The sequence below is a fragment of the Schistocerca serialis genome, chromosome 9 (genome assembly GCF_023864345.2).
Source record: "Schistocerca serialis cubense isolate TAMUIC-IGC-003099 chromosome 9, iqSchSeri2.2, whole genome shotgun sequence".
Classification (NCBI taxonomy): Eukaryota; Metazoa; Arthropoda; class Insecta; order Orthoptera; family Acrididae; genus Schistocerca; species Schistocerca serialis.
The window spans coordinates 384,468,593-384,493,577 of NC_064646.1; the positions used below are offsets into that span (position 1 = coordinate 384,468,593).

Consider the following 24,985-nt stretch of genomic DNA (forward strand, 5'->3'; position numbering starts at 1 on the left):
CCTAGGGCCTCTAACACCGCGTCATGTCGCGGTCCAGATACGCGGCCTGCTTCGTGCTATCGACGCCTACGATCTTAAAGACCTCTAGACCTCACTGAGACTTCTGGACGTCTGTTTGAAAACGTATAATTCCTCTTACCATTACCGACTTTCTTTCTCTCTCTCTCTCTCTCTCTCTCTCTCTCTCCCCCCCCCCCCCCCCCCTTCCTTCTAGAAGAGAGAGAGAAATGATTATATACACTGTCCGACAAAGAAGCTTGTACTACTAAGGAACTTTTGCCGTAACGCGTTAGTGACCGATACTTTCAGCAACATCGATGAACTTAGGCTACATACGTGTTCTTGCACTCTGCCAGAAAATGTCGCGTACGATGGCTCAAATAAACCAAACGAAACTAACGTCGAAAAGGTGCGTACTTAACAAATGTGTCCAGTTAATACAATTGAAGATATTCTGGAAAAATGTTATTGGCTGTACACCTTACACCTTCCTTATTTCATAGGAGCAGGACTGGTTTCGAACTTCTTGTGGTGTTTTTCCAGACTGTCTTCCATTAAATTCATTAAGACTGTTAGAGACTGTTACTTGAAACTTTTAAAGTAAGGAAATAGTTCGAAATTGGGAAATAATAGGATAGACGTTTTGACACAGTGCGTTGGGTCTTCTATGCTCGGCAGATGGCTGCCGTGAGTGGCTAACAGTGTAGTTTCCAAATATCAGCAAATTACAAAATACACCAGCACACTAATAGTTAAAAGTATTGTTTAGAAGAGGGAAATATTAACTTACAATGCAGAAAAGTCTGACTGAGACGAAAAAAAAAAATATTTCAAATACTCAGACATTAAAAAGGAATAGGAAAAGTAGGCAGAGAGGGGGAATGGCGTCCTGCAGTTGGCTGATGCTTCTTAAGAAGTTAGGTTTGTTTTACAATTTGAGATTTTTGTGGACAGAATTACTATGACTTATGTACAGAGACTCTCCAATAGTTCCAGAGTTACGCTAATGTTTCCCCAATTTTGTATTCCGCCACCACAGCAAATAGGGCCTGTTTGGGTGTCTTACACAACAGTAATTGTTTTCTTATGCTAATAAGATTTGAAGGTCATCCTAGACATCATTTTCCTATAACAGTACGACAAAATATTTAAATCTGAAAAAAATCACCTTTGAATACCATAAGATTTTCGGGCACTGTCAAGATCATTAATGAAAAATAAAACTGATTAGTCATCCATACTGCCAGTGCTGTGGAATGCTTCACCGAACAGTAGGTATCTCCAAAATTACAGATCAGTGCAAATGGATAAATTTTAAATTATCGAGTTTGCTATCAACGAAATAAACAGCAAGAAAATAATGTACACAGTCGCAACGTTTTTCCAGCATGCAAGAAAGAACACTAGCGTGCTTGATATATCGTTTTATAAACTACGTCTTCAACGAAGGAGGAGAGTCTATAAATGAGTTTAACCAAAACATGATGAACGAAAAAGAACGAATCCTCAACAATATACGAGAAAAAGTTTTTATCTTTTACGCATCTTACGTAAATACTGTATTTAATGTCAACATAAAATATCTGTAAGACATGTTGCTAAATAAACGCAATACTTCCTAATAAACTATTTGGTAATGTACCAGCTTCGTATTTACGAAGCAGCTTGTTCGATCCTCGCTCAGTGCAATATTTTTTTACCCTGATCCAAATTCTATGTTTATTATCAAATATGAACGTTCATTAACAAAAATATTGTATCATATTTTTAGATAAAACTGACATATTTTTTAATTACCACTTAAATGAAAATGCGAGTTTTTAAAATAAAAATTTTGTTAAATATGAGGATCAGCATAGAAAAAATAAAACTTTTTTTTTTGTAGAAATTGGCACTGTATTATTGATTAATACAATTCTTCCTTAAGCAACAAAGCATTTAATTTGTGTGTATGAAAATTTATTTTCATTTGTTTTTAATTAAAATAAAACATGTTATTTTTATTAAAAATTTAATATAATATTTCTTAATCAACATTCACATCTGATAATAAGTATGGGATTTAAATAAAAGTTAAAAAGAAGTGACTGTCAGCGAGACTCGAACCAGCTATCTGAAATTTACCAAACCAAAGCGTTACCAAGATATTTTTCATAAAATATCAAATTTATTCAACAACATATGCTAAAAATGTTTTACATTGAACTTAATTACATTACAACAGGAACAACAATTTCGTTCAGAAACCTCACAACATACATTCAAGTCTACTTCACTTGTCTTATACAGGATGTTGCGTGTTTGTTCTTGTAGTGGTTATAGCGCTGCTATTTTGTGTAGAACCAGAGACGTTACTTAATCTTACTTCCTTCTGTTAGTACGTACTAGGTTATTTGACCCTTTATCCAACTGACAACGTTCGTTTTGGATTTGATGCAGAGCTTAGAGTCCGGGTCTGACATGACGTTGTTGCTGCTAATATTTTCCGGACGTTGTCACATGTTTCTTTGTCGTCGACATATCGTTGGTACTGCGTTTGTGATTGTCTGCAACGTGTATTCAATTCAAATCTAAGTTAGCTGAGATTTTTGAGTTCACAGTGCAATACGACAAAGTTCTGACTTGGGTTGGCATGTCTTGATTGTGTATTTTCTCCCCTATCGCCTGCTATTTTTGACTGCTATTCTTTCGTCATTTTCTTTCCCTTCATTTTCCATATATGCCTCCCTCATTCAGCATGTTCTTTTCTGGGATTTGTATAAGTACGTAGCTGTTTACGGTACCTAAATATGTTTGGATGTGGTTACAAGCAGGCGGAGGCGGGGGCATTCACTTTTAGTATATAGCCTTGGCTAAAGAAAGCAGCGGCCTTGCCGTAATGGGAACACCAATTTCTCTCGGATCACCGAAGTTCAGCACAGTCGGACTTAGATAACACTTGGACGGGTGAGCGTCCAGGCTGCAAAGCGCTGTTGGTAGGCGGAGTGCACTCAGCCCTTGTGAGGCCAATTGAGCTGCTGCTTGGTCGAGAGATAGCGGCTCCGGTCACGAAAACTGACAACGGCAGGGAGAGCGGTGTGCTGACCATACGCCCCTCCATATCCCCATCCAGTGGCGCGTAACGACTGATGATGACGCGGCTGAGGTAGGTACCATTCCGGGGCCTGTTCCGATGAAGATGAGTTAGCTAGTGAAATGGCCTAATGCTGCTCTTATCCTACTTTCTTGTGGCACTGGCTAAAATCTGTGGAACAGAGTTGACCCTAGAGAGGATGCAAATATGTGCCAAAATCGTTTTCTGATTTTCATCCAGGTTTCTTATGCAGTTGTCTTTGACATATTCGTGTATCTAGGTAAGAACACTTACGCAGTTGACGGTTATGGTGTGCTTTATACTAGGCCGGAATTCAAAGGCGATTGCGTTCATAAATGGCACATTACTATTTGTGCTTAACTGCGTCAAAAATTTTCTAAATGTCAAGGGCGACTTTTTTTCGAATTTCTGTGGAAATTGCATCCTACTGCTATAGGAAACATGTCCGGGCACTGGTCTTCAGGTTCCGTAAAAATGAGAGATCTCTAGGCAAAGCCCGTTGTAAGTCAGAATTCACGTGTGTGCTCTTTCCAGATTTACTGGTAACCGTCTGATTATAATGGAATACATCAGCTACAACTTTTTCAATCAGTTTCTCAGACACCCATATCGATCGTAGGATATCAGAACATACTGGGTAGTTAAATTTATTAACGTATTTGGTTACGCCATTGTCACTTACAATCTTTGAGTGGATTCGGTACTTGCACCTGAATTTCATATTTTTAGATTTGTTGAAGGGCAACTTTGGGCTGCAGATTAAAAGTGAGTTGTAGAGTTGCTACGTGACTATTTGCTGATCAGTCTCGTTGCCTTCAAGAAAGATTTGATCATCAGTAAATAACATTTACAATTGCCTCTGCTCAGAAACAACTCTGAGGTTGTGAATAAGCAGAATCCCGGCTATATCCCTTCTCTCTAAGGCGCCTGCAGCTTGGGGCAGCAACTGCAGAGTTTGGAAAGAAAGGATAGCATACCATGGCAAGTTGGACTCTTAGTGCGTGTCTGACACCTACTCGGATGGCGTAACTCGTATCGTATTGGTCGCCAGAGGTAGGAACCTCTGAATTGCGTTGCAGCACACCGTTTTAATTTATCAAGTACTTTCAACGATAAGCCACACAATTTGTGACACAAGTTGATTAAAAGAAGGAATCGGTTGATAGGATACGTACTGAGGCATGAAGCAGCCTTCAGTTCCGTAAAAGAAGGATGTGTGGTAGCAAAAACTGCAGAGGGAGGCGATGTGCTTGAAACCAGTAAACAGGTTGAATATGATGTAGGCTGTGCAGGTATTTATCCAGAGATAAAGAGTTTTGCACAGGATAACTAGCAAAGAGAGCTGCATAAAGCGAGTATTCGTAAAGATGGAAGATTAGAATTCAACGTCTCGTCGACGGCGTTGTTATTAGAGACGGTACACAAGGTCGGATTACGAAGCGATGGAAAAGGAAATCGGCCTTTTCAAAGGAACCATGTCAACATTTGACTGGGACGATTCGCAAAATCACTGAAAACCTAACTCTGGTCGCCGGACGGGGATCTGAACCGTCGTCCTCCCGAATGAGATTCCAGTGTTCTAACCACTGCGCATCTCGCTCTGTTAGAGGCGGTTTTGTTATGGAGTGATAGTGTTTCTCATGGAGGGGGCTTGCACGCCTTCTTGTTTTAGGAGGCACTATCACAGCATAGGCCTGCATTGATGTTTTAAGCACCTTCTTTCTTCCCACTGTTGAAGAGCAATTCGGGGATGGCGATTGCTTCTTTCAATACGACCAAGCACCTGTTCATAACGCACGGCCTGTGGCGGAGTGGTTACACGACATTAACATCCCTGTAATGAACTGCCCTGCACGAAGTCCTCACCTGAATACTATAGAACACCTTTGGGGTGTTTTGGAACGCCAACTTCGTGCGAGACCTCACCGACAGACATCGATACCTCTCCTCTGTGCAGCACTCCGTGAAGTATGAGTTGCCATTCCACAAGAAACCTTCCAGCACCTGATTGAACGTATGTCTGCGAGAGTGGAAGCTATCATCAAAGCTAAGGGTGGGTCAACACCACATGGAGTTCCAGCATTACCGATAGATGGCGCCACGAACTCACGAACTTGTAAGTAATTTTCAGCCAGGTGTCCGGATACTTTTGATCACATAGTGCAGCTCTGTAGCCAATCCACATTGCAAAGTGCGATTAGTAGAATAAACAACAAAAGCTGCTACACAGGTTAGTTTACTATCAAAATTTCGAGAATATTCATTCCTGGAACATTCAACCAATACACAGAGTGTCCTTCGAGGTATGGTCCATATTGAGGGATAGAACACTTACCATCATCTGAAGCAAGGAAGTCTAGTGAACGCGGGCACTAAATTGCATACCCTAAGAACTATGAGCCCTTGCTCGTCTTCCCTAGCGTGAAACACGTCTTTTCTACCGAAGAATTGCTCACAACTCTTAAGGTATGCCTTTGAGTTACCATTTTACTAGAAATTTTTTCCTTTTTTTGGTCCATACTACCTTGTTTCAAAATAAGGAAAGCTAAGAGCTTGCATTAGAAGAGATGTCTTTCACAATATCAAAGATGAAGAAGTTCTCATCGCTCTCAACATATGCATCTTACAGCACAAATGTATTAGACATTTTTCTTCGAATTATCGTTCATGTCACATCCCTGAATACTTTTAATTCCTCACGGAACACCCTGTATTGCTTCCTCCTGCACATATCTTGTGAAAAGACCGTGAAGGTAAAGTTAGTGACATTTGAGCGCAGACAGAGACATGCCAAATAATCGTCCTTCCCGTGCACCATTCGTGAGCAGAACAAGGAAGGAGTGATGTGACACTGGTACGTGAAGTACCCTCCGCCACAAACCACATTGTGACTTGGGAAGTATACAACTAGAGAACCATGGTGACTACTATTTGTGGAACACCCTGTATGATACAGTACATGGACTTTACTTTCTTTACGTGCCAGTATGTTGTGTTCCCTTAGATTCGTTGTCAGACTTTACAGAAAGAGCATGGGTGCTCGATCCTGGCGGCTACCTGTAGACGTCGGTCTCCTTCTGGGCCACCGTGGGCTCCACGTGGCCGCTGAGCATCACCTCCCCCACGTGCTCGTCTTCGTGAGGCGGCGCCGCCTCCGCCGTCCCCACCGCCCCCACCGCCTCCAGTCCATCCTCCAGCTGCGGGTCGTCCAGGTCCAAATCGTCCAGATCCAGGTCGTCCAGTGCTGCCGAGGGCGAAGGGGAAGCCCCACTCGGTGAAAGCAGCGCCGCCACCAGCACCTGCGGTAAAACATTCACCATTAGCTGCGCTCTATATTTTTCAATAGCGACTTAAACACTAAAGTTTACGTGAAGCCATGAACTGAGACTGTACTCTGGTAATTCATTACGTTCCATAGCGGTCAACAATGACGCTTTTAACCGTTTCTGACACCAGTAGACTTCCAGGATGAATGTTCACTTAGGAGCGGAGTGTGATTTGATTGGAAAGTTCCCGGCATATCAGAAATGTTTGTCATAGTGGGAGTCAAATCCGAAACCTTTGTCTTCCACTAAATGATGCTCTGACAACTCCTTTATCCAGGTACGAATCATCAATCACCTACACAGTACTTCTTTCCTACTTCCCATTCATCTGAGACATACTTTCTTTCCAGCAATGTATGCGGGCGACATTCGGAGGAATTTGGAAGATAGGAGAGACACATTGGTGGAACTTAAGCTGCCTGAGGTTTGCCTGAATATTTCAGTCGACAGAGCATTTGGTTCGGCGTTCGAGTGCTGGTCCAGCACACGTATTTAGTCTGCTAGGAAGTTTCATCAGAAGGCTTCTTCCGACAGAGAATACTAGAAAGAGGCTGCAGCAACAAACGCCTTCAGTGATGGAGATTAAATCTTTTCAAATGAAATAGGGTCTAATAATAAGAAGGAACAACGTTCAGGACGAAACGGTAATGCAGCAAACAATTATCATCTTCCTCTTGAAGTGCCAACTTCGAATTCTGAGCCCTCCATACAGACTTACATTTTCATGGTACCTTTACCTCCGGTATTCAACATAGCGATTTCTTCGGTCACTCAGTATGTACTGTTGCTACAGATTTTTTTAGTAAGGTCTGGTTTCATGTCCCATTCATCCCATTTTTTCTGTCCTAAATTCTCTATATGGTTGTTGTATCCGTTTTACTCGATAATCTGTAATACATCCTTTAGTATTTGCTATCATACTTGTCGTGAATTGCTACTCTCAATCGACAGGACTACACAACAGTATTTTAATCCCGCTGGAGAGAAGCTTCTTTGATGACGTTGTCTTTAGCGGCGACATTCTTCAATAAATGCTTCACGGAGTTCTTGTCGCGCCACATTTGTATTAAATCAGAATTGTATCATGGAGACGTCACAAGATCTCCGAAATTCCATAAGTTACCACAGATTAAGTCGATGTCTACATGGAGGTCTATGGCTGCGATTTTGTGACTTTATTTGTTAGGGATGGCTAAGTTAATATCAACACATCCATCGCTATATTCGTTATTCCACAATACGTTTCTTAGATACCTGATCTTCGACAGAATGTCTTACTTGTCACAAGCAGTTATGGCTCCATGTATTAGCTCTAAGCTGCTTTATATTCGGCTGTATAATGAAAGCTCTGTGCTTTCGTTGAAGCAGAACAATTAAAAATAATTTTTCTTCCCTCTCCATCTCAGCGGTGAACTTCGTATGAGAGATAATCATCAGAAGGTGATGAGCCTACAGCATTCCTTTCCTTCTTCGGAGCTACAAGGAATAAAATAAGCAGAGTCCTTAGCGGACATGATGTTCACTTGATTCTTCGATCCAAGAAAATTAAAGGGATGCCAGGCCCAGTAAAAGATAGTCTTGGTGTTGGTGTTCCTGGAAATGACAAACTACCTGGTGAATCTGGTAGTACACTGAAGAACCAAAGAACATCATGTAGGGGCCCTGCGAGCACGAAGAAGTGCCCCAGCACGACGTGGCATGGACTCGACTAATGCCTGAAGTAGTGCTGGAGGAAACTGACACCATGAATCCTGCAGCGCTGTCCATACATCTCTACGATCTTAAGATCATTTCCCGAGAGGTATATCGAAGACGTAATGCATTGTGACTCTTCATGGAACGTGAATTCTCAGAATATTAACAGTAAAGCTCTCCGTGATGCACAATGCCATACGTGGAGCATCTGCCACTGGGGTTGAATGTGCGTCAACATTAAATCTCCGCACTTGCTAAACAAATGACGCATTACGCCTTTTTTTCAGAAGGAAAACTTCTCAATAGAATTCAACGTAGGTTTCCCAAACAAATGTCTTGCTGAACAAGCCCAGACAAAGGGTTATTTCATATTCCTTCTGTAAGGCACTAGGTACAGTTCCGTACTATTGTTTAATAGATAAAATATGATCTTGCCGATGTTTGACTAGATTTGGGACTGGGTGCAGGATTTCCTAGCAAGTATAATTCGAAACGTTGTTCTTAACGGGACAAAAACGACAGATGTAAAGGTAATTTCAGGAATACTCCAGGAGAGTGTTTTGGGATAGTTACTGTTTATAATTTATATAAAAAACGTAGTGGATAATTCTGAAATCTCCATGAAGATGTTGTCCATAGGAAGGGTGCAACGCCAGATGCCTGTAGTGAAATGCAGCAAGAGCCGGGGAGGATCGACGATTTGGTGCAGGAACTGGAAGTTGACGCTGAACGTAAGTAAGTGTAAAGTTCTGGGCAAAAGTAGGTCAGAATATCCATATTTTCATATCATATTAATGGCGATAAATCATCGGAAACAGCAACACCCGTTAACTACCAAGGACTGCCCCTTTGCAAGACCTAAAATAGAATGACTACATTAAAATTATCTTAGGTAAAGAAGAATACTAGCCTGACACTCATCGGAATAATATTATGCAAATGCATGTGGCTTACAAAACACTTATAAGGCCTATTCTTGTGTATCACTCGTCAGTCTGGAACTCTTACTAGGTTAGATTAACAGAAGAGATAGAGGAAGGGGTCAGATACTAAGCGCGAGTAAGTTACGGAGATGCTCAACAAACTCGAATGGCAGACGCTACAAGAGAAGTGTTGCACTCCACGGATAAGTTAATGTAAGTTCGAAGAAAAATAGGTGAACATATTGCATGCTACCACATATTTCTCGTGAAATGACCGTGACGAGCAGCTCACAGAAATTAGAGTTCATACGGAGGTTTATCGATAGTCGTACTTCCCACTCATTATTTGTGAATGGAGCAGGGGGAGTGATATGGGTACAAGAAGTACCGTCAGTAAAACGCCTTGTGGGTCAGTAATTTAGACAAGAAATCTGTATAGTGCGAGAAGTGGCAATGGATCCTGAACAATAAAAAGTGTAAAGTCTTCCACATGAGTACTAAATAGAATTCTTTAAATCTCGGTTACAGAATAAATAATACAACTTTTACCCTTCGGTGGGAGCGCCTGAGACAAATAGCTGCAAGATTTAGTTTTGTGTTAGTATCACAGATAGCGTGACAGTTGCGTCCACGTCCAGATACGTATTTGTTGTTTTCAACGGATGTCGCCACTTACTATATTTGCTCTATTCATCTTTTCAGCAGTTTGGTCGCTGTTGTTGTTTGAAACGTGGGTGTTGCGTCTGCGGTATGCTTGCCGCTACGCACCTTGTGATCTAAGTATTTTCTTTACTTGTGTTTTTCTTTCGCCTCAAGGCAATCTTTCTTTTATATTAGTATATAATGAATATTCGAATTGAATCATAGATTCCATATGCAATTTTCATTACTTTTTACAGTCTTGGATATTGATTTGCTACAATATATTACTTTCACAAAAACATGTATTTCATTAGGTGTCATAAAAGCGTGGAAATGTAGAAAAAGAAGGCATTTGACAGGCACCGTACTGTGAGAATTGTCACAAGAAGAATTACAAGAATTGTCAGATTCATGTGTATCTGAGTCGGAAGAGGAAGTTATTGAAGCAGAAAACCACAGCAGTGACTCCGAAGAATTAACAGAGGAGACAGATGACCACCTGGGTGAAAAGGGGAGACAACAAACAGAGGATTACCAATTTTACGTATGAAAAGATAAAGAAACTATTTGGATAAGCAAACCGCTCCCATCTTCTCCTAAAACCAAGGGCAAGAACATCCTAAAAGTATTGCCACGTCGAAAAGCAAGTGCTGAAATTACGGAAAAAGAAAATGATGCATTTTACCTATTTATTACTGATGGGATGATCATTTTTCCTTAGGTTAAAAATGTAAAACTAACTGCGGTACAAAAGGCGCAACGCGCCCACTCATGGAAGTATGAAAGCCGCGCCCACCGAAGGGTTAAGGATTGTCGTTTGAACAGAATGCCTAAGAATTACAAATAACTTAAACTGGAAACATAGAGAATGTTCTGCGGAAGGCACACCAAGGACTGATCTTTATTGGCAGAACTTTTAGAAGATTCAAAAGAGGCTGCCTACGCTAGGCCTGTGCGTCCTCTGCTAGAGTACTGCTGCGCGGAACGGTATCCTTACCAGATAGGATTAACGAAGGACATCGAAAAAGTCCAAAGAAGGGCAGCTCGCTTTGTATTGTCGAGGAGCAGGGGAGAGAGTGTCACGGTAATAATACGCCATTTGGGGTGCTAATCATTAAAACAAAGTCGTTATTCGAAACGGTCAGATCTTTTCACGAAACTTCAATCACCAACTCCTTCTCCAAAAGCAAAAATATTCTGTCGTTGCCCACCTAAACAGGGAGAAATGATCCTCGTAATAAAATAAGAGAAATCAGAGCTCGGTCGGAAAGATTTCAGTAATTCATTTTTCCCAAGTAGTGTTAAAGAGTTCAACGGTCGACAAATAGCCTGAATGTGGTCCCGTGAACCGCCTGCCAAGCACTTAATTGTGAATTTCAGAGCGGTGATGGTGTAGCTGTGATGTATATAGTGTCGTGTTTGTGTTTGTGTTGTTATGGTTTATTATGGCGTGAAAAGGATGGAAATACTTGAATACGATATATACACAGCCTAGTCCAGTTGAAACTCTTTCGACTAGCCATCTACTTTAATGTTCCATTCTGATGGGCTAATCTCCACCAACAATGCTACATTCTTTCTTTGCAGACATGTTTGAGATACGCTTAGTCTAGAAGATTGACAAGTAATTCGGTGATTCAGATCCAATCATTTCCACCTCTTCAGCCTCGATCTTAAAAATTCGCATCATGACTAATTCAAGAACTATCATTCTTCAGACCAGAGGGTGACGCAGAAATGTACGGCGATGTAAGGGGACACGTGGGAGTGACGTTACGCCAGAATACACTCATCGTGAAAAGGGGACGTCATTTACAGGATATGCTGGAGGGATGACGATCAAGCGAGACCACAACCCTAGGCAGTAACTTAAGGTACTTAAAGAAAGTGATGTGCCGGTATATACTCACAAGAACTAGAATGACTCAGAACTACAGCCGGCCGTTGTGGCCGACCGGTTCTAGGCACTTCAGTCCGGAACCGCGCTGCTGCTACGGTCGCAGGTTCGAATCCTGCCTCGGGAATGGATGTGTGTGATGTCCTTAGCTTAGTTAGGTTTAAGAAGTTCTAAGTCTAGGGGATTGATGACCCTAGATGCCAAGTCCCATAGTGCTTAGAGCCGTTTGAATCATTCAGAACTACAATATTTGACCAAAAGTAGGAGGATATCCCTACGTAATTTGCAACTGACCATTAGATTTCGCGACGGGTGTATCTGCCAGTATAAAAGGATGCGGGAGATATTGTATTTTCGGTAGAGAAGCACTTATGGCAGAACTGGTCGGTCAGGGGAGCACAATATCTTCGAACGTGCACTATTCGTTAGAGGTACCTGAGTAACACATCCATCAGGGCCATTTCAGCCACTCTAAAGCTGCCCATGTCGGAAATTGATGACGACACTGTGAAGTGAAAACACAGACCAGGCAGACCTCATATACCGACGGACAGGAACCGTCGGGCAGTGCGGAAAGTGATCGTAAACACGGCATGAAATCAGCGGAAGGAATCACTCATGATTTCCAAACTGCTACCATAAGTTCTGTTAGCACAATGACTGTGTACTGGAAGTTAAAAAGAATTGGGTACAATGGTCTCACATCTCCTCATAAGAGCCAGATTTCTGAAGTTAGCGCTAAGCGACAGCTGTAGGAGGGTAAAGAATGATGCAACTGGAGAGTGAACTATTGGAAACGAATGATTTGGACTGATGATACACGCTGTACCCAGTTGCAATCCAATGGAAGGCTTTGGGTTTCGCTTATGCCTGGAGAACGTTACCTGCCATCGTATCTAGTGCTAACACTGAAGTACGGAGGAGGTGATGTTACGGTATAGCCGTGTGTTTCGCAATCGTGTTGTGGTTCCCTTTTTGCGATTGAGAAAACGCTAAATGCAGAAGGATATAAACATATTTTATAGTGAAATTTCTTCGCAGATCAAAACTGTGGGCCGGAACTCGGGACTTTGGTCTTGGCGGACAAGTGCTCTACCGTCTGAGCTACCCAAGCTCGACTCATGACCCGCCATCACAGCTTCACTTCAGCCAGTACCTCGTCTCCAACCTTCCAAACTTCACAGAACCTCTTTTGCGAACCTTTCAGAACTAACACTCCTGGAAGGAAGGATATTGCGAAGACATGGCTTAGCCACATCCTGGGGGATGTTTCCATAACGAAATTTGCACTGTGCACTGAAGTGTGCGCTGATATTTCAGTCTGGAAACATCCCCTGGGTTGTGGCTTAGCCATGTCTCCGCAGTATCCTTTCTTCCAGAAGTGCTAGTCTTGCCAGTTTTGCAGGAGAGCTTCATTGAAGTTTGGGATTTGGAGACGAGATACTAAAGAATTGAAGCTGTGAGGAGCGATCCTGATTCGTATTTCGGTAGCTCAGCCGACAGGGCACTTGCCTGCGAAATCTAAGGTCTCGAGTTCGAGTCTCCGTCCGGCATACAGTTTTGATCTGCCAGGAAGTTTCATATGAGCGCGCACTCCGCTACTGAGTGAAAATTTCATTCTGGATATTTTGTACTACTGTGTACCACGTATAGCAGAGGAACAATTCGGAGATGATAATTTTTGTCACAGCAAGACAATGCACTCTGTATAAAGCGCCACGTGTTAGGCAATTAGGCAATAACATTCCTAAAATGGACTGGCCCGCCCAGGATTCCGATCTGAATCCAACAGAACACGTTTGGACTAGTTAACACGTCGACTTTCCTCCAGTCACCAGTGTACTAAACACTACCAAAAATGGTTCAAATGGCTCTGAGCACTATGGGACTTAACACTTGAGGTCATCAGTCCCCTAGGACTTAGAGCTACTTAAACCTAACTAACCTAAGGACATCACACACATCCGTGCCCGAGGCAGGACTGGAGCGCCTAGAACCGCTAGGGCTACACACTATCGTCTCTGGTTAAGGCTCCTGAGGAATACTTGGCTGCCATTCCTCCAAAGACGTTCAGATATCTCAATGAATGTATCCCAGCAGTGTTCAAACCGTCGTTGAAGGGTGGATGAATTCCGTACTAATGTCCACTAATAAATGCTCTGATACTTTTGATATGATGCTGTATAATAAAAGTTCTGCAATCATACGCCTGGAATCAATTTTTTCTCAGGTGTGAGCTAATTTATTGTTTCATATTTTCCAGTACTCGATGGTATGGGCTATCATCCTGCCGAAGTCTATCGCTGACTTTTTATTGACTCACTCCCTGTGGTGTTGATGCTGGCCACAGCAATTATAACATTTTCAACATTTGCCATTCGGTATATAAAGTGCATAGATCCGCAGCCCACATCCGCAGCTGAAGATCCGCAGCCCACATCCTGTATTTTTTTTACTGATGACGTAGCTTTCATACAGAGTCGAATAATACAATTCCATAATGACTGCATGTAGGCAGGAGCAAATCCTCAACCATTCACTGCAGTAAATCATAGCGTTCGCATTAATATCAATGGGCAGTATGGGAGGGAATGAAACGTGACTTTTAAGGCCGTACACTTTGCCGGACACTCTAACAGGTTCCGTTCATCCATGGCATAGTAACGACAAATTTCTCACGCAACTGCAGAACATTACAGAAAGACAAAGGACACGGTTCGCGTCCGGGCATAGCCGCAATTTCCATTCCTCGTAAGACAGTACGTAATTCAAACGTCTGACTGGTTGTGAATATTCATTTAACTTGTTCCCCTATAGACCTGGCCTCAATAATGAGAGTTTCTGACTGTAAGGAAACACTTTCCAGAACACAAGTGGTCATAAATCTACAACAGATTACATTGTTAGAAACAAAAATGTCCATCTTCAGTCGGTGCTGGGTGTTAGCACTTTAAATTCTGCCAACATAGGGACTGATCAGGGCCTACTAACGGTAACAATCAGGTCACATGGTGGAAGGAACAAAACTGATAAAGAACCGACCTTGAAAGAAAAAAATTTAATACTGTGTTGTTATGAAATGATTCTACAGAAATTTTATATCGCAAACGATTAGCAGAGAAGATGAAAGAGTCCATCAACACATAGGATAACGTAGATCAGGCGCGGGAGAAAATCAAAGAAAGTACTGTAGTAGCAACTCAAGAAGCACTAGGTAAACGAGTTATAACGCAAGAGACGAAAAGAAAAGAAAACACTACGGTTTCACAAAGAACTTAAAAAATCGTGTAAAGAAAAGAGGCGTGTCCTCAAGAAATATAAAACATTCAAAACACAAGAGTCCTATGAAGATTAGGAAAGAACTCGTAATGAGAAAAAATCACTAGTGTATCGTTAACAAACAAGAACACTGGAAAATCTTTTCTAAAAATTTAGAACATGACTTCTGTGGGTTACAGAAACAAATTTGGATAACTATAGCACAGCAGAGGAAAGACTTACATGAAATTTTGAAAGTGAACGACATAAATGAGTAATCATGGGCAAAACATTAAATAGAGTTGTGTGAAGGTAAAAAATCAAAAGAAAACGAAGTAAGATCAGAGATCAGTATACAGGTAATTGATAATGCAACTATTTCACATGGAGAGGTAGAAGAAACTGTAAGCTGTTAAAAAATAGGAAGTCTCCAGGTAAAGATAGGATTCCCAATGAATTCTTGAAGTATGGAGGATATCCACTGACTGAGAAAGTAGGCAAGTTGGTTAACAATGTTATAACTGGTAATAGAATTCCAGATTAATGGACAACTAGTATTACAATTACCATGTGCAAAAAAAGAGATAAGAAAGACCCGTTGAATTACGCAAGGATCAGTCTACTGCGTTCAGTTCTTAAACTCGTAACAAAAATAATTGGAAATAGAATAAAAAGCTACAAAACCCTTGCGGAGAAAACAGTACGGTTTTAGATCCGATAGTTCATGCACAGATGCTGTATTCATTCTTAGACAGGTTGTAGAGAAGTCCACAGAATACAACAGATCAGCTTATCGTTGTTTTATCGATTTGCAGAGGACTTTCGATAGGATTCAGTTAACAGACGTTTTAAACCTGCTCTGCAATCGGTAGGTTCCCTCTAAATTTATAAAAAACTATTAACGACATTTATTCCAATAATTACATCCAGGCAAAAATTGATTTCAGGTTAACTAGTTGCTTAGTGGGTAATAGTGGTGTTAGACAAGGTGACTTTCTGAGCCCGCTGCTTTTTAATATTGTCATGGACGAGGTGATTAAGAAGATATTCGCTGCTGGTGGTAAAAGACTGGAGCCGATTTGTTACGCTGATGGTGCAGTTCTGCTGGCAAACAGTGAAGATAACCTGCAAAAATTTTACGTATATTTAATACGGTGAGATCCACTGTAGAAGTCAAATGTGTTTGTGGAACCAGTTAGTTACAGACAGCAGATAGATGGAAAAATTATTGAACAGGTAATGACACTTAAAAATCTTGGCATTGAACTGTCCAGCAGTGAAAGTATCGAGAATGAAGTTAGAGAACAAGTAACAAGCGTAAACTAAGTGTAAGGTGTTTAAATGAGATTATTTGGAAAAATAGGCACATAGGAAAAACGCAAAGCCAGCTATTTATAAAACATTGATGAGGCTAGTTATGATATATATAGCTTAGACAAGACCGGAAACATCAAAAACAAAGCGACTTTTGGAAACCACGGAAATGAAAATTCTGTAAAGGATTACGGTGAAGGCGTGAGATATATATAGAGGACTGAAAGCAATAGAAAAGGATGTAAAATGGACTACACTGATGAGTGGCACATAAGAGAAAGCATGAATGGAGCAAACATGTAAACAGGATGGCTGAATGGAAGATAAATGGAAAGAACACTGAAACAGGATGGATGAACGGAATATTGTGAAAATTGTAAGAAACAGACGACCAGTTGGTAAAAGAAATGTTGGCTATCCAAGAAAAAGACGGAGTGACAACATCAGAGTAGAAAGAAGGTACACAAAGAAACAGGCTTTTTCCTAGGAAAAAATGAAGATGAAAAAGAACGACATTTTAAATCAATAGCGTGTCCTCAGACATTCCCATCATGTGTCGTTCCATGAGCGTGAATCTCACACGTGTCACCAAATGTGAGTGCTGCTACGTACGACCTCACAACTTCATTTTTTTTTCTTTTGTTCAGAAGGAGGGCTGAAGAATGGGAAGAAATGGGTGTCGATCAGAGAAACAAATTTTATTCTGTCAACGGAGGGATGACTACCACAGAACAGAATGACCTGTATCTTAATAAGTGTTTGATTTTGCATATAGGTTCATAGAAGATTTCTTTCCCGCTTTTAATAAAACTCGCCTTTAATAATATGGGATTTTTTTCTAAAATATCCTACAGAATACCATTTAATACGAAAAGAGCACAGAAGTATACGACTTTGACCACTGGTAAGTGCTTCTAAAGAGAGAAGAAAGAGAAATCGTCCCAGTAGCCCTGCCAGTTACAAAGCTATTACATATGAACTATTAAAATGAGAAGATGAAAGCTACATGTAAAATTTTTATAGATACGAGAATGCAAGTTCATCTTTTCTGAAAAAGGAAGCTGTCTTGTTGGAGGTAAGCATTGTGATCCACTACACTACGCACACATAAAATGTTTGGTACGAAACCTAAACAATTTTCCCTTGTTAAGAGATTTCATCTGACTTAAACCCGGAGGGAGTCAACCCTATACATTTATTTGGGAAGTGGGTATCAAATTAATGTCACAAGCGACGGAAAAACGAAACACATACGCTACTTATCACATGAATGTAAATCAACACTTGGAGGCTATTTGTTCTGAGATGACTGATGCATAAAGAAAAGTGTCATTTCGTTATATGAACGATCTTCGTTGCGTATTACAAAGAAGGGCTTTATAACGGTTCCACCGTTCCACTGATTATGGGTAGATGGAAAACGGAACGGCTGAATTAAAGATGAAGCTTGAGCGGGACCTGACAATAAAATATGCATTAAGCGCCTCTTCGAAAACATCTTTTGTTTCAGAATTTATCGATCCTCCAACAGCGTATCGTTAACAGTTACATTCAGTGAATGCGAGAGAAGGAAACAATGGCGATTTGCATTGCGCGTGGAATTTGGCACGACTGCCTGAGTGAAATCGTGAAACTTGTACGTGTAAGAGGCTAGTGTATGCAATTGGTTCTCTAAAACAATGGCCTGTAGTTTCACGATTTTTTATTTTATCCTCGAGACGACAACTGCTAGCCATAAAAATTCCAAATCCAGAAAGGACAGCAAACAATGAAATTTTACTTAATTTACATATACAGTACAGTATAGAAGGAATTGTATGTCAGTTTCTAGGTGATTTGGGCTATACAGGGTGAGAAATTTAGGACACAGTTTGCCACCTGCGGAAGCAATAATGTCTCTAAACCGGTTTGGAATGGAGTAGAAATGAGCACGGGTGACATTTGGCGGTAGATCATTCCATTCCGCTTCAGCTTTGTGCCTGGGTAGTGGTGGTGTTTCTGTCCCTCGTCAACCCACGACGAGATGGGATAGAGATCTGGAGAACGTGGTTGGTTGCGTTATCTAACTGAAAGATAACATCACTGAGGCGCCAATTCCATCTACATCCTCATCTACATGACAACTCTGCAGATCACAGTTAAGTGGCTGACAAAGGTTTCATCGAACCACCATCAAGCTATTTCTCCACCGTTCCACTTTCGATGAGCGCTCGGGAAAAACGGACACTAAAGTCTTTCTGTGTCAGGTCTGATACCTCTTATTTTATTGTGATTACCGTTTCTCCCTGCTTATGTAGGCTTCAACAAAATATTTTCACACTCAGAGGAGAAAGTTGGTGACTGACATTTCATGAAGAGATCCTGCCGTAACGCAAAAACGCCTTTGTTTTAATCACTGCCATCCTAATTCACTTATCATGTACCTAGCAGTCTCTGACCTAGTTCACGATAATACAAAACGAACTGCCCTTCTTTGGGGTTTTTCGATATCCTCTGTCAATCGTGTCGTATGGTGCGGATCGCACACCGCGCAGAAGTACTCCAGAAGATGGCGGAGAAGTTTAGTGTTAGCAGTCTCTTTAGTAGATCTGTTGTATTTTGTAAGCATTCTGCCAATAAATCACAGTCTTTCATTAGCCTTCCCCACAACATTGTCTGCATTACTGGCCATTAAAATTGCTACGCCAAGAAGAAATGCAGATGATAATCGGGTATTCATTGGACAAATGTATTATACTAGAACTGTCATGTGATTACATTTTCACGCAATTTGGGTGCATAGATCCTGAGAAATCAGTACCCAGAACAACCACCTCTGGCCGTAATTACAGCCTTGATACGCCTGGGCATTCAGTCAAACAGAGCTTGGATGGCGTGTACAGGTACAGCTGTCCATGCAGCTTCAACACGATACCACAGTTCATCAAGAGTAGTGACTGGCGTATTGTGACGAGCCAGTTGCTCGGCCACCATTGACCAGACGTTTTCAATTGGTGAGAGATCTGGAGAAGGTGCTGGCCAGGGCAGCACTCGAACATTTTCTGTATCCAGAAAGGCCCGTAGAGGACCTGCAACATGCAGTCGTGCGTTATCCTGCTGAAATGTAGGGAAGATCGAATGAAGGGTAGAGACACGGGTTGTAACACATTTAAAATGTAACGTCCACTGTTCAAAGTGCGGTCAATGCGAACAAGAGGTGAGCGGGACGTGTAACCAATGGCACCCCATAACATCACGCCGGGTGATATGCCAGTATGGCGATGACGAATACACACTCCCAATGTGCGTTCACCGCGACATCGCCAAACACGGCTGCGACTATCATGATGCTGTAAACAGAACCTGGATTCATCCGAAAAAATGACGTTTTGCCACTCGTACATCCAGGTTCGTCGTTGAGCACACTATGGCAGGCGCTCCTGTCTGTGGTGCAGCGTCAAGGGTAACCGCAGCCATATTCTCCGAGCTGATAGTTCATGCTGCTGCAAACGTCGTCGAACTGTTCGTACACACGGTTGTTGTCTTGCAAACGTCCCCATCTGTTGACTCAGCGATCGAGACGTGGCTGCACTATCCGTTATAGCCATGCAGATAAGATGCATGTCATCTCGACTGCTAGTGAGACGAGGCCGTTGGGATCCAGCACGGCGTTCCGTATTACCCTCCTGAACCCACCAATTCTATATTTTGCTAACAGTCATTGGAACTCGACCAACGTGAGCAGCAATGTCACGTTACGATAAACCGCAGTCGCGATAGGCTACAATCCGACCTTTACCAAAGTCTGAAACGTGATGGTACGCATTTCTCCTCCTTACACGGTACATCATAGCAGCGTTTCAACAGGCAACGCCGGTTAACTGTTGTTTGTGTATGAGAAATCGGTTGGAAACTCTCCTCATGTCAGCACGTTGTAGTTGTCGCCACAGGCGCCAACCTTGAGTGAATGCTCTGAAAAGCTAATCATTTGCATATCACAGCATCTTCTTCCTGTCGGTTAAATTTCGCGTCTGTAGCACGCCATCTTCGTGGTGTAGCAATTTTAATGGCCAGTAATATATGTGATCATTGTAATTTCAGTTACTGGTAATTATAATCTCTATTGTTTCGTCGAAATTATGGCCTTTACATTTGAGTATCCCACGGAAAAAACAGGGTAAGTCCACTTCATCAGAAAGTGAGTGCATGTAAAATTCTGATGGCTAGCCATTGGTACCATAAGGTAGTTAAGTCGCCCTCAGATATATTAGTTTAGCTCGGCACACTTCGCTTTTTTTGACCTATGACTATTGAATACCTTCCTCTGGGACTTTCTGAAATTTAATCTCTCCATAATTCACCCTAAATATGTTGGGTAATGAAATGAAGGTGTAGGCAGGACACCGCAATGATTCCGATACTGATCACTCGTGAGGATTCATATCTATAAAACTGACAAGACATTGTGATTTGAATAAATGAGAAATGTTTTTATCTGTGTTTGTTTCGATCAATGTTTACTACCATTGGGGCTCTGAGAGTCATTTCTCTCACTGTCCGTATTCGCTACTGCGTGAAATACGGTTTCCCTTAGTCTCTAATAGAAAGTGGCGTCCCGTTGTTAGCGCGACAGCTACTGCTGCAGGAGATCCAGGTCGCCGTCGAATGAGTCTATTAAGATGGCTAAATTTCTCCTGCGTCCGCTTCCTCTCTCTCTCTCTCTAGTAGTATCGGGTTTCACGGTCCATGAAATCTACACGTATCTTTCCGCCATGGATGCGCTCAGTATAATTCTCTCCACATTACAACCCGCTACCACAGATTTCTCGTGTGCCAGTGATGTGACAATTTTTGCACACTGTGTCTCTTGTTTATCTCCGGCTGAAGCAGTGCGCTCACAACACACTTTCTGGGGAGGAACTTGCATCTCATTTTGTAGCTACTCGTTCAGTAACGTGAAAATAACGATAAAATATTAAAATGTCGAAAGATTAAATACTCTTTCTTAAGTAAATGGCCGCTGACACTTTGCATCCTTAGTCGTTTTTTAATCCGTTACTGGGGTGCTCAAAGGTTGCAAATGGCTCCGAGCACCATAGGACTTCTGAGGTCATCAGTCCCCTAGAACTTAGAACTACTTAAAGCTTACTAACCTAAGGACATCACACACACCCATGCCCGAGGCAGGATTCGAACCTGCGACCGTAGCGGTCGCGCGGTTCCAGACTGTAGCGCCTAGAACCGCTCGGCCACCCTGGCCGGCGCTGGGGTGTTCTAAACTATTTTCTAAAACCACCTAACGTCCGCCAGACTGCCTTATAGGTTTTTTGTCACAAGTCATCAAGAAAATAACTTCGTTTGTCCGCCTCATTGCGTTTTGCGTTTTGCGTTGCTTTTTGATCAGCAAGGATACACGAGATTTACATCTCAGTCACCGTAACAGCCTTTTTTCTGTCTCATTCATTTATTGTCCTACTTGACGCTTCTATTTCTTTCAAATATACCTTGTTCAATTGCCCATAGCGCAACTCTGAATTTTGAATGTTTTGAGCATTTGAGTATGTAGCAATACCAAATTTTTACTTACAAGTACAAAAAAATACGTTTTAAATATGTGTAAACGAAAGGCCGCATGTGGCCTGAGATCATGTAAGAGTAGGACAGAGTCATCTCTGAGCTCCTGAAAGAACTGTTAACTATATGAAAAATACAAACCGAGTTTGAAAACTCTAAAAAAGAAGTGCTTGTGTGATTTAGATTCATTACCGTAGTTACTGTATCCATTTGGGATGGGGTAGTTAGACGGCTATACCGGTACCTCCTACAACTACACAAGCACTCAGCAAATGTCGCCTATTGGGCGAGGGACAAATGACTGTGTACACCTGAATGCACACCAGTTTCTATCTTTCTCTCATGATCCCTGCTCGACGTATACGGCTGAGGTAGCAGAATTGTCGCAGAATCTTCCTTGAACGCCAGTTCTCTAAATTTAAGCAACAGGGTTCCGTGTAATCAACGTCTCCTATATTTCAAGAACTCCTAAGTTCCATAACATCTCCGCTATACATTTGAATGGTGTATACTGACCTTTTACGAGTCTAAAAGCACATCTCTTAATTCTGTCATGTCTGTTTCATAAGGGCTCCAAACGTTGGAGCAATATTCCAGAATTAGTCGCAGTAGTATGAAATCCACTTTGCAAATTCACTGCACTTTCCAAGATCCTTTCCACTCACCTTCGCTACATACGACTTTACTTGTCAACCTCTGTTATCTAAATACACCGCCTGGCAAAAAGTGAAGAACCCAAAAGCGGAGGCGGAAACGGAATGAAACTTTGCGAGCAGAGAGGATATGACGCGTTAATTAAGTGATTACAAATCGAGTCAAATTTAAAAGAATTTGGCAATATGAGCTCATTTATCAGTATGATGTCGCACCCTCTCAGACCTGGATGCGTGTCGTAAAGCAGCTATATCCTATGCTGGGGCAAGCTGGCCCAAAACTGTTGCAACTGATCCTCGATATCCCAGATACTGAAATTCAGACATAGATGACTTCGGAGTCGGCCCCTCTACAGTAGTCACATCTGGAACTCGTACTGGTCACGAGAGTCCCTCTACACCGCACAGACGCTCCATGGAGACGCGTGCCATGTGTGGACGAGCATTGTCCTGTTAAAAAATGGCACCAACAAATTTGTTGATTGAAAGATAACATAAGATAATGTAGAATGTCTATGACATACTGCTGTGCCCACAGAGTTCAATCAATCACTAACAGCTGTGACCTGAAGTAATAGCCTATCGCTCTCCATACCATAATGCTTGGCGTGACACCACTGAAGCTCTCGAGAACAGTGGAAGAATGGGACGTCTCCCCTCTGGGCGGCATACTCGTCGACAGTGGTCATACAAGGTAATGCAGACCCGCAATTCATATTTAAACACAATGTGATAGCATTACTGGCCAATTTCACTGACTTCTATTTGTTGTAGAAGCATGGAACATATTTTGTGCTCAGACATAATGAGCTTTCTAGACTCTGAGAAGCTCATCTGCAGAAATCAGCACGGTTTTAGGAAATAACGGTCATGCGAGACACAGCTGGCCCTCTTTGTGTATGATATACAACAGGCTCTAGATACCGGCTCCCAGGCTGATGACATATTCCTCGACTTTCGAAAAGCGTTCGACTCAGTTCCACACTGTTGCTTGCTACAAAAAGTGCGCGCTTACTGGTTATCCGATGACATATGTGGTTGGACAGAGAGTTTTCTAACAGACAGAGAGCAGTATGTCGTCCTCAATGGGGTGACTTCAACAGAAAGAAGCGCTACAGCAGATGTGCCGAAGGGCAGTGTAATAGGTCCGCTGCTTTTTACGATTTACGTGAACTATCGGGTTGATGGTATTGACAGCAACATTAGACTGTTTGCCGATAATGCTGTAGTCTACAGGAAAGTAGTATCACACGAAAGTTGTGGACAAATCAATGAGGAATTGCAGAAAATAAATGCGTGGTGTGATGACTGGCAGTTATCTCTCAGTAAGTGTAACCTATTGCCTATAACAAAGTGAAAATCGCTATTAATGTACGAGTAAAAATAAATACCCAATATTTGGAAGCGGTATCAACCGTCAAGTATCTGGGTATGATTATTCGAAATGATCTCAAATGGAACGATCAGATTACACAAGTAATGGGTAAGGTGAACTCTAAATTGTGATTTATTTGTAGAATCCTGAAGCGATGCAGTCCTTCAACAAAGGAAACTGCTTACAATACGTTAGTTCGTCCAGTCTTAGAATATTGTATGTCTTACGGAACCCTTACCAGTTGGGTATGATTTAAGAGATTGAGAAGGTCCAAAGAAGGGTGGCAAGATTCGTGACAGGTACATTTAGCCATCGCGAGAACGTTACAAATCTCATAGAAAGTTTGAAGTGGGACACACTTGCAGATAGACGACGCGCTAAACGGAAGGGGCTCCTCAGTAAATTTCAAAATCTGATCTTCGCCGAGGATGTAGAACATCTATTACTACCACCAACTTTCATATCGCGCAATGATCACCATTCAAAGATAAGGGAAATTAGAGCTCGTACTGAGGCGTTCAGACAGTCGTTTTTCTCTCGTGCGATCCCGAGTGGAACAGAGGGAGGGAGGGGGGGGGGGGGGGAGGAGGGAAATATGACTTTGGCGCGAATAGCGACCTCCGCCACACACTGCTCGGTGGCTAACGGAGTATATATATGTAGATGTAGATTCATCAGCAGCCCATCTTCCCCTGTCACAGCACCACTCCAGAAGCAATCGCTTGTGTCTTGGTGTTAACGGCAGCCTACTCATTAAATAGCAATTTTCTAGTCTGGCTACAGCTAGTTTATGACCAATGGTGCGGGATAACACAGAATGTTGCAGGAAGTCCGCTGCTTGTTGTCTTTTGGCAGTTTCACACGTGAAGGCGTTACAGTGTGCTTCGCAAGCTTAATACATATTATGGCGATCCACCCTTATGGTTATCAGACGTGATTAACCTGAACCTGAAGACGAGTATGCGTGCCCTCACGTTACCGTGAAGTACAACACTGGGCCAAATGCCCCACAAATCTGGATATTGCACAGTTCGACTAGCCGGCCAAGAGCAGACACTCAATGACGCCCGTTTCACAACTCTGCCAGGTACCGACAGCGCTGTCTCATTCGATACGGGGATCTTCACTCTCTTTCAGTGATCCCTCATTATCTGACGATGTTCACGCCTTTTATGTACCCCACCAGGTCTGGTAACAACACTGAAAACGAACAACACTGATGCATTCTGTTGGCCGTTCTACCTGTCACAGAGAA

The 24,985-nt window shown here is 42.1% G+C and overlaps 1 protein-coding gene across 1 annotated transcript in view; it reads right to left on the reverse strand.

The window, feature by feature from the left end:
- Nucleotides 1-24,985, reverse strand: part of LOC126419629 (uncharacterized) — a 182,520-nt gene that overhangs the window by 110,703 nt on the left and 46,832 nt on the right. Inside the window, exon 2 of the mRNA XM_050086817.1 lies at nucleotides 6,152-6,393. Coding sequence (XP_049942774.1) covers nucleotides 6,152-6,393 — 242 coding nt within the window. The remainder of the gene's footprint in view (nucleotides 1-6,151; nucleotides 6,394-24,985) is intronic.